Source organism: Wyeomyia smithii, chromosome 1 (genome assembly GCF_029784165.1).
Source record: "Wyeomyia smithii strain HCP4-BCI-WySm-NY-G18 chromosome 1, ASM2978416v1, whole genome shotgun sequence".
Taxonomy (NCBI): Eukaryota; Metazoa; Arthropoda; class Insecta; order Diptera; family Culicidae; genus Wyeomyia; species Wyeomyia smithii.
Window position 1 is genome coordinate 19,627,707 of NC_073694.1, and position 11,010 is coordinate 19,638,716.

The window sequence follows — 11,010 nt, forward strand, 5'->3', positions numbered from 1 at the left end:
TTGTTAGCTTCTGTTTTTGCACACACCTCCCAGAGCGTGGGAGTTCCCGTGGTGTTGGTGCTGAGGTGGAGATAGATGGGAAATCAGTTGAAGTGGTTGAAGCGAATTCGTTTATCTTGGTACGCTTGTGACGGTGGCCCTTTACGGACATGAAGCATGGACGCTGAAGGAAGCTGATCGACGAGTGCTCGGAGTTTTTGAGCGTGAAGTTCTGCGATCGATACTTGGTGGTAAACTGGAAGATGGAGTGTGGCGCAAACGCGTGAATCACGAGTTGTACCAGGTATACAAACATGCTGATTCAGAGAAGGTAATACAGCGGGGCAGGCTTCAGTGGGCTGGACATGTAGCCAAAATACCTGACGAGACCAAGAAGAGGCCGTCGACTCCATGGTAGGCCTCGCACGCGGTGGAAAGAGATGCACAATCTGCTGGTGTACGAGGAGACTGGAGAACGGCTGCCCAGGACAGAAGAAGCTGGTCACCTCTAATTCGTTCGGCCCTAGAACGGTCCGTTAGCCAAAAAAGTAAGTACAGTCGAATCCCTCTATAACGACACTTTTTATAGTGACAAATCTCGCTATAGCGACATTCTCAACAGTCCCTTCTCTTTTATACTAAAATTCTTCGTTTTATTGCGACATTTTGCTATAACGACCTTCCTCTAGAACGGCATATCAAAACTAATACTTGTCATCCTTTATTGCGACAATAGTACAGTCGAATCTCTCTATAACGATAAATCTATAACGACATTCTCAACGGTACCTTCTGTTCTACATATGCAATGATTCTTCGTATTATTGCGACATTTCGCTATAACGACAGTCCCTTGCGATGTCGCTATAAAGGGATTCGACTGTAAGTAGATGGTACTGATCATTTATTTGTTCTGAGTTTTTTTTTTGCGTTTTTTGACACCTCTCAACTTTTTTCTAGCGTGTGTCATCTTTTTACTTTGCGCTACTAAGTTCTCGCTATTATTAATAGATGGTGCTAGCAGTAAGGCATTTGATATTGATACGTTAGTAATTTTACTGTGGTGACATACACTACCCGTCATAAGTTTGGAATCGCTTCACTGAGTATTGCAACACCCAGTTTGAAAATTGCAACACCCCGAAAAGTTTAGCATCACCTAAAATGGGCAGATTTATGTAACTCTATCTTTAGATTCTGGAAACCTAGTTAGTTGTGGTCTTCAGCAAAGTTGCTCAGAAGGCCAAGGTCTTGTAATTGGCTGGCAGTATAGTGCGGAATTCAGCCGCAACGCGGCGCTAGTGTGCATGTAGTTTCGAGTGTTCGAACGTTATTTAGCTCAATAATCCCGCCATTTAGAGAGTTGCGATTTTCAGCAAAGTTACTCAGAAGGTCAAGGGCTTGTAATTGGCGGACAGTATAGCGCGGAATTCAACCGCAACGCAGCGCTAGTGTGCATTTGCTTTTAAGCGTTTCGAATCCAGTTTAGCTCAATAATCCCATCATTTAGAGAGTTGCGATTTTCAGCAAAGTTATTTAAAAGATCAAGAGTTTCTGGTTGGCTAACAGTTTAGTTCGTAATTTTTCTTCAATGTGCTGCTAGTGTGCATAAAGTTTTTAGTGTTTTCATTTTACTCTATCTTAAACTCTGTTCAGAAAGCTGCAATATCCAGTAACACAGTAACACTTTTTATTTACGCGATTCTATAAGTACTGATTGTTTACACATGACGAAGTTTAACCAATTTGAGTGTTGACAGTTTGATCACTTCACATAATACTTAAGCTTCTGTGTGTTTATTATAAAGAAACGCTTTCATTCGAGGAGGTTACAACATATAGCATGCGACTGTGTTGGTATGTTGACAGTTTGATCACCAACATTCACAACCCGTTTTACAATGGAGAAAATTGACGATATCGCGACTAGATTGATTACCACGGCTGCAAACAGTTGCAGTAGACATGCCTCTAATCCGATGTTGTAGGATTTGAGCAGCACAGCGAGCATTTCTAATTACACTGAATTGTAATGAAAATAGAATCGATGGAATAGTTTGGAACACACATGCGGCGTTATACTGTATTTAGACATGCTTGACCAGAACTGATGGCACAAGCCGAACACCGCAACTTTGTGGGTAGTAATAATCAAGCGATAAGTTGAAGTCTAAATACGAAAAACTGCATGCATCCTAGCGCCGCATAGCGGGGTAATTCAGTATTTAGTTATCTACCAAGTAGAAGCCTTTAGCCTCCTGAACAAGTTGGCTGAATACCGCAATTTCGTGAAGAATCGTGAGATTATTTAAATTCAAAATACGACACATTGTGTGTCCACTAGCGCCACATAGCGGTAAAATTTCACACTGAATTGGCTACCATACAGTAGCCTTTGACCTTCTGAACAAGTTTGCTAAAAACCGTAACTTTCTAGGTTGTCATAAACACGAGATATCCGCCTATTCCAGGTGATGCTAAACTTTTCGGGAGGTGTTGCAATACTCAAATTGGGTGTTGCAATACTCAGTAAAGCGATTCCAAACTTATGACGGGTAGTGTATACTTTCAGTTGAGTGAAGATAATAATATTGTGCCAAACAATCGTCAGATGCGGGAAATGTTATTTTTCTTATTGCCTTCAGAGAAAATTGTGACTGAAACACATAAGGTTTACGAAAATGCTTCTGAAACAACGTGCCGTGATTGATTACATTGCTTTAAAGGCGTTAATTTCCATGTTGACTACTGTCCGCGTGAAAAAGGCCAGAAACCTTCGAAGAAGCCCCATTGTAAGAATTACTCAATAAGGATTCATGCCAAACGCAAGAACAGCTTGCTTCGGTATCTGAACTGCCCGGTCATGCTTCTAAGTCATCGACTCGGTCGCATATACACACTGCGAAGGTTATGCTGTGTATTTGGAGGGACCAGGTCAGTGTTAATTATTACTGAAGAACGGTCAATTGATGCGATTAAGCCGAGTACTGCATAAAAAACGCACTGCATAACAACGTCACTGCCAAAGGCATTAGAAACTTACATAAACGACTTAAATAAGAAGTTCTACTTCACCCGCCATGAAATTAGATTTATGAAAATATTGTCTCTCCCAGTCCATAAATTTTGTGTCGGGAAAACTGCTCGTTTTTTGACGCTACCTATGAATGTCCCCAATTTTTGGTTTCTTCGAAAAAACAGAATTGTTGGTCAGTCAGACTATGCTAGATAGACTCTGACGAAATGTGGTCAAGCGTTGTCGTGCAAAAGAATCACTTTGTCGAAACTTTTTTTTTTCAATGTTACCGCTCTTCCTTTAACGCTTGGCTCAAACGCATCTTTTTTCGTAGCATTGAAACCATTTGCGATAACTTCCTTTACTTATGCACAAAGTTCAATCATTCGACGTGGCTCGGCTGCAAATGTTCTTCGAATTGAAAACCGAAAATTGAAACGAAAAAAAAAAACAAAATTTCCCGCAAATCACACTTGGGCGGCTTTTTCACAACATGTGAACCTTTTTGTCATCCTGGTCCGTGACATTTTATATCTTTTTCATTAATTTGTGAATTTTGATTTTTCTGTAAATTTTTTACTAGCCCTCTCGCAGTTGTTGACATATTCTGTAAATAGTTTTTATCTCTTTTGATATTTAATACATTTTCAACTTGCAAAAAAAACATTTTTTTAGATGAAGAAAATAAAAACTGTTTTCCATTATTTCGAAGTATGCCAAAGTTTTCAATGGTTTTTTGTTGACCCAAAAAGCAAATCAAAGCCTTGATGCTATATTCCGACCTTCTGTTTATTTTTATTCACAGACTTCGCTCGAGACCAACTGGAAGGTCCCAGTTTTGACCTTTTCTAGGTGCTTTGCAAATTGCAAATAATTTTCTATCCTGTCTTTTGTTGGTCTATGCTGGCCTTAATAAGTGTTCTTCTTTCTTCTGAACTCAATTTGGGGTCATATCTTAATCGGATCTTTCTAAGCGGTTTTGTGCTCAATTAGGGGCCTTTTTATTATCAGTGTTAAAGTGTTTTTGAAAATATTTCGTACCCTTTTTTATTATCTGGGGTACGGATTTTTGCTCCGCAATTATCAGCTGATTTTTGTTTTTTGTGTTTGTATTTGGTGTGGTTCATCTGACAAGTAGAGTCTCTCATAGAAACTCACAGATCTTATCCTATTTGCGAATCGTCCAATAGTATCATTAAAGTTAAAGTAGCCGTAAATGCTGAATTTGGTTTATTTTGAAAAGTACGCTATGCGTTGGTATGCAAGAGTTCTAGAAAGTGCTAGACGCAGGTTTGGTATTCTCCTCAATATGTGGGAAGAGCAGAGTGAATATTCACCGCTCACTTCTTGCCCAGGATAAGCGCTGCGTGCATCTAATGAGAGCGGTGGGCACTGCAAAGATAAACTCGATAACACTCGGAGAGAAAGCATGTGTGACGGGCGGCTGGATTTTTTTCTCAGTTTCAAGATGAAAAGCAAACACCTGTTTCCTACACGTCATTTGATATATGCTTTAAAATCACATAGTAAAAGCACTGAAGTGAGCTCTGTTGTGTAGTTTTTTTGCGAAATGTTTTTTCGTGTGAGAAAGTTTACAGCAGCTTCGGATTCCACAGCGGTGTTTTTTGCGAGTTCCTCATATACGCACGGTTCGCTACATTGCACTGGAAGACATTCTCCTATACGGTAATGATTCTCTGAGGAGAAACAGCAAGCTTGGCTAGGCGGATGAACCGCCTTTGGATATGCTCGATTCTGAGACTCCACGATAAATGATGCGGTAACCACTCGATTGACGCATTTTCTCAAATTAGACGATTGAGCAATTAGACGATTCTAGCAGTAAGGGTCCAACCGAAGGGTGTGACATAGCACAAGCCTTCGAACGTGAGTGTGGAGTGGTAGTGACCGCAGAGGCAGTTCGTCTCCGCAGGGGCCCGGCCGGCACCCAGGTTGCTACCATAAAGCTTCCACTAGCGGAGGGTAACAAGGCCCTGACGAAGGCCACGTTGAAGGTGGGTTGGTCGGTCTGCCCTCTGGGCACCTTTCAACAGCCTGACGTTTGCTTCAGGTGCTTTGAGCGGGGGCATAAATCCTGGTCGTGCAAAGGGCCCGACAGGTCCAATTTATGTCGCCGCTGCGGTGGCGCAGGCCACAAGGCACGTGACTGCGGTGCACCTCCCAAGTGTCTGGTATGCACCGGTAAACGGGACGCCAAACACGCCATGGGAGGCCCCAAGTGTCCGGCTGCACGGCCGGCTACTAAGCCGCAGGCCTGAGGGTGATACAGTTAAACCTGAACCACTGCTATGCGGCGCAGCAGTTGCTACACCAAGCGGCTGCTGAGTCGTTGTCGGACGTGGCCATCGTCTCGGACCCATACCGCATCCCAACCGGAAACGGTAACTGGGTATCGGACAAGTCTGGGAAGACGGCCATTTGCACGACAGGCAGGTCCCCGGTTCAGGAGATTGTGTCGACCTCCAGAGAGGGGTACGTTATAGCCAAAGTGGATGGAGTATTCTACTGCAGTTGCTGTGCTCCGCCAAGTTGGTCTACCGAAACGTTCGCGCAGATGGTCGATCAAGCAACCATGGAACTGACGGGCCTATGGCCGTTGGTGGTTGCGGGTGACTTCAACGCTTGGGCTGTCGAGTGGGGAAGTCGCTGTACAAACCAGAGGGGCCAGGTCTTGTTGGAAGCTTTGGCAAAGCTCAACTTAGACTTGGCTAACGTTGGTACAAAATACACCTACAGTAGAAACGGTGCCGAATCGATTATCGATGTGACGTTCTGCAGCCCGGGACTGATCACGATTTGGAGGGTAGACGACAGCTACACGAATAGCGATCACCAATCGATCCGCTATGAGGTAGGCGTGCGGAAGCAAGCAGCAAGTAGGGCCAATATTCCATCCTTCTACGGCTGGAAAACATTGCATTTCGATGCAGATGTTTTTGGGCAGGCAATTAGATGGAAGCACGAAGGGGGTGAACTGCTCCCGGATGTGGACCATCTAAATTCGATGCTGTCATGGGCGTGCGACGCCACGATGCCTAGGTCTCGTCCGCCTAGAGAGGGTAGGCCACCGACATACTGGTGGAGCGATACGATAGCAGGCCTGCGCAATGCATGCCTCCGTGCAAGACGGAGGATGCAACGCGCACGTTCCGACGAGCAAAGAGCGGAACGCGGTGTCGCATTCAGATCCGCTAAGGCAACGCTTAAGAGCGCAATCAGAGCCAGCAAACGAGCCTGTTTCGAACGACTCTGCGCCAGTGCCAATTCGAACCCGTGGGGTGACGCCTACAGGATCGTTATGACCAAGACTAGAGGTGCGCTAGCCCCGGCTGAACAATCACCAGCGATGCTAGAAACGATCATTCAGGGCCTCTTCCCAAGCCACGAACCAAGTCCCTGGCCTCCGGCTGACGAGTCACCACCTACCGTGAGTGACGGCAGCCGTGCAGAGGCTGACGATGCGGTAAGGGTGACGGAAGATGAATTGATCGAGATCGCAAACTCCCTGAAGGTAGGCAAGGCTCCGGGACCAGACGGAATCCCGAACTTGGCCATCAAGACGGCCATCAAAGAAGCCCCCGGGTTGTTCAGGGCGGTCATGTAGAAATGCCTTGACGACCGCCTCTTCCCGGACGTGTGGAAGCGCCAGAGGCTGGTGCTGTTGCCGAAGGTTGGGAAACCACCAGGTGACCCATCGGCATACAGACCAATCTGCCTGCTGGACACGGCGGGCAAGGTGCTTGAGAGGGTAATCCTCAATAGACTGGTGAAATATACAGAAAGTGAGAACGGCTGAGGTTGCAATCCAACGCAAGAGGAGGGGCATTCGTTACTGCGCGATCGTCACGCTTGACGTGAAGAAGGCGTTTAACAGTGCCAGCTGGGACTCCATAGCCTTAGCGCTACAGACTCTCAGAGTGCCGACGCCGCTGTACAAGATTCTGGGCAACTACTTTCAGAATCGAGTGCTAGTATATAACACAAACGAAGGTCAGAAAAGCGTTCCGGTTACCGCAGGTGTATCGCAAGGTTCCATCCTGGGTCCGGTACTGTGGAACGCTATGTATGACGGCGTGTTAAAACTCCCTCCAGGGGTGGTGATCGTGGGCTTCGTCGACGACATAACTCTTGAGGTCTATGGCGAGTCTATTAGAGAGGTAGAGTTAAAGGCCGAGCTATCAATACGCGTAGTGGAAGACTGGATGCACTCCAGGAAACTGGAGCTAGCGCACCATAAGACTGAAGTTATTGTTGTAAATAACAGAAAGTCTGAGCAGGAGGCATCGATTAGTGCCGGTACATGCACTATCGCCTCAAAACGCTCGTTGAAGCTTCTGGGGGTTATGATCGACGACAAGCTCACGTTCGGGAGCCACGTCGATTATACCTGCAAGAAAGCTTCCATGGCTGTGGCAGCGCTATCTCGCATGATGACAAACAGCTCGGCGGTCCGTAGCAGCAGGCGCAAAGTCCTTGCTAGCGTGACCACGTCCATACTCAGGTATGGAGGACCAGTGTGGTCCAAGGTATTGAGTACCTCGTGCCATCGCGGCAAACTCGAGAGTACGTACAGGCTAATGTGCCTTAAGGCCCGAATAAACACACGGCGTGACAACGCCTTCCTGACGAAAATTGTCAGTACCTTTTTGAAACCTTCTAATGTGCCTTCTAGCATCTGCCACCTTCCACTCGTCTACACGGAAGACGCAATCACGCCGTCTCGAACTCCGCCGTGTGCTAACCATCTTGTTGTCATGCCACCCAATTCATGTTTGTTTATGTTTGTTGGAAGAAAAAATAAGGCAACACACTTCTAGAATCACCAACAGGCGAAAAATGATACAACACGGCGTTGCCAGCGCCTTCGCCAAAAAAAGGTAACACAAGACCGTGTGAAAGGCACGATGCGTCTACACGGAAGGCAGTCAAGTACGCAGCCGAAGGCGACGGACGACTACCTGCTTCACTAGAAGGCACTGCTAGAAGGTTCTGGTTGAAAAGCGTCCCAATGAAAGGCGCGATTAAGCCTTCTAATTTGTATGGAGAAGGCATCATTACGCCGTGTGTGTATTCGGGCCTTAAGGGTCGCGTGCGCATACCGAACAGTGTCGTATGAGGCGGTTTGCGTCCTGGCTGGCATGATGCCCATCAGCATCATCGTCAAAGAGGATGTAGAGTGCTTCGACCAACGCGACACGAGGGTTATTCGCAACACCATACGGTCATCCTCAATGGCCAGGTGGCAGCGGGAGTGGTCCAACACTACAAAAGGTAGATGGACACACCGACTCATTCCAGAGTTAGCAGGCTGGATTAATAGGCACCATGGGGAAGTAACCTTCCATCTGACACAGATCCTGTCAGGCCATGGCTGCTTTAGGCAGTACCTGCATAGGTTCGGGTACGCCGAGTCCCCTATGTGCCCCGCTTGTACGGGTGCGGAAGAAAGCGCAGAGCATGTGTTCTTCACATGTCCGCGCTTCGAGCGGGTACGGTACGAAATGCTGGCAATAAGTGGGATGGACACCACGCCAGAGAATATAGTGCGTAGAATGTGCGAAAATAGGGAAATCTGGGATGCGGTCATCACGGCCGCATCACAGATCGTTAGTATTTTGCAGGGCACCAATCGACGGGAAACCATCGACGTGCCCCAGTTAGTTAACGGCTAACTAACTGGCCTGTATAGGCTGCTCTGCTACCCATAGAGGTAAGTGCGAAAAGCACGACGGGCCCTCTCCCTGAAGTAATGCCTAACGGCGGTCCCGGGGAGACCAAGGGCTTCAGCTGTTCAGCTTAGGTTGCTCAGCGTGGGTAAAAGCAGCAGTAAGGGTCCAAGAAATCCTTGGCAATCTTCGAGAGGAACTCTCGGTGTTAGTCAACATTCATTTTAGAATCTAATTTAACTCATGAATCGGACACTTCTGTGACTCTGGGAAGGATTCTCCCCCGATGCTGTAATCAACGAAATTGAATGTGGTGTGGAGTGGAAATGATATGATCTGACATTTATCAATATTAAGCCGACAACCTTTTGCCGTGCACACTCCAATATAGATTTTTAGGTCGTCAGCCTACAGTAGCTTAAAACTCTATTTCAAAATAAAAGCTGGATCGTTAAAGAACAAAATGAACAGTAGCGGGCCGAGGTTGCTACCTTGGGGCACTACCGAATTCTTTGAAAACGGTCTTGATATAAAGCCATCAAGGTTCACGTAAAGTTTACACACCGTTGAATAGGATGTTTGTAGTTTTATGGTAAATTTTTTCACGGAGTTTATTTTAACACTGCACATAAGAAGACATATTTTTTTTGCTGATGACAATATTCTTTCTGAATTCAGGATGAACACTCCCAGATTAGCTCTGGAGAGCAATTTGCTTCGAAAAGATGCTTTGCGAACAACTGATTTGAACCTAAAGCAGACGTTGAGACCTGATCCTCCAAATATACATTTAAGGGGCCGTTCCTGAATCACGTGGTCATATTTTGACCACTTTTTATACTCCCCGTGGTCTTTCGTGGTCTTTTGACAAACCCCCTCCCTCCCTTGCGCCTTTAACCACGTGGTCTTTTCATTTGTCAAGTGCTAAAAATTCGGTTATTTTTTTTACATTTTTATTATTAAACCTTCAGTACATTCTATATTACTAAAATGCAAAAGCTTCATTCTTAACTTGGTGGCAGTAATAAATTATAAGTTTTTTTATGCGATTGAAATGATATTTTTGGCTTCGTTTCCATTAATGTGAATTACCTATGTAAAAATAGGAAATTGTCATTTTTAGGATAAAAGACAAGCACACGTGTGTCTGGCTCCAACAGCGTCTTTACCGTTGGTCTAAACCGGTTTCAAATAACAGAATTTATTACATTTTTGATATTTACTTGACAAACCACACAAACTTGTGCGTGGCCCCAACAGTATTCTGAACTGGTACCAAATATAAATAAACTAGTTGTGCTCCACTAACCTGCCGGCTGAACAGAGAATAACCCGAAAATGAATAAAAAGAGTTGTGTATAAATTACCTACATGATCGCCCACTTTGCTAGGTGAATCGTACTAACAAAAATTTCCTTCATGTGACCTTTATGGAGATGCAGAGATTAACACGGTCTCTAAACAGGGCACACTAACATAGCTTCCATCTTCCCACCCGGATCCTAGGACGTGGCTTCCAATGTATTGAGTCACTTCTAGCCTTGTGTAGCCAGTTTAAGTTAAGCTAAGAGATTTCAAGGTGATTTTCGATATTTCTTAAACATTTAAACCTTCGTACTAATTGAGATGACTTTCTAGTAATTCAGTTGTTTTCAATGCTTTCCGTTGCTTCCTGACTTTAAATGTAACTTTATAGTTTTATTCCTAATTTACTGGTAGTTTGCTGACGTATGTTTCGATGACTCTTTAGAGTTTTTGGTATTTTTGTTGTTGTGATAAATTTCGGTTAGTCTTGCATGTTATGTAACGATTCCGAGGTTATTTCTCCACGCGAGTTTTTGGTAAATTTAAGTTGGTTCCCAACGGTTTAACGAGTTTTGGAATTGACGAACTTATTATGTTAGGATCATTTTTTGGCAAGTTTTTCCAGGGTCTGAATAATTTTAATTTGATCATCAAATAACTTTGAATATTTATGCATTCTAACCCTATCGGTAACTTACCTCAGGGCCTCCTCGGCCAGTGCCGACTGATGGTGCAGCAGATTCAAGATCCGCTTCGGATCGGTATCGAACAGGCCCAGCCCGAGCGGTGCAAAGGGAAACACGAACGGGATGGCACCGACGGCTGCCCCCGGAAAACCAATTATGCCGGTTGGGGCTGGCGGGGCGGACTTGATGCCGGTCGCCCGGCCATAGTTTACTCCCGTGGCAGCGAAGAAGTGGCTCAAGGTCTGTGGGAAGAGAGTAAAAAAATGACATTTAAATTAAAATTCATTCTTACTTGTTTTGAGGAAAATTACAAAAGGCCTTTCTTTCAAGCTCCATC

At 45.2% G+C, this 11,010-nt stretch overlaps 1 protein-coding gene across 8 annotated transcripts in view; it reads right to left on the bottom strand.

Moving 5' to 3' along the window:
- The window catches only part of LOC129718858 (protein tramtrack, beta isoform), a 468,621-nt gene that overhangs the window by 4,609 nt on the left and 453,002 nt on the right, over positions 1-11,010 (bottom strand). For all 8 annotated transcript variants that reach the window (XM_055670025.1, XM_055670028.1, XM_055670029.1 and 5 more), the window contains exon 8: positions 10,686-10,915. In XM_055670025.1, the coding sequence (XP_055526000.1) occupies positions 10,686-10,915 (230 nt within the window). The remainder of the gene's footprint in view (positions 1-10,685; positions 10,916-11,010) is intronic.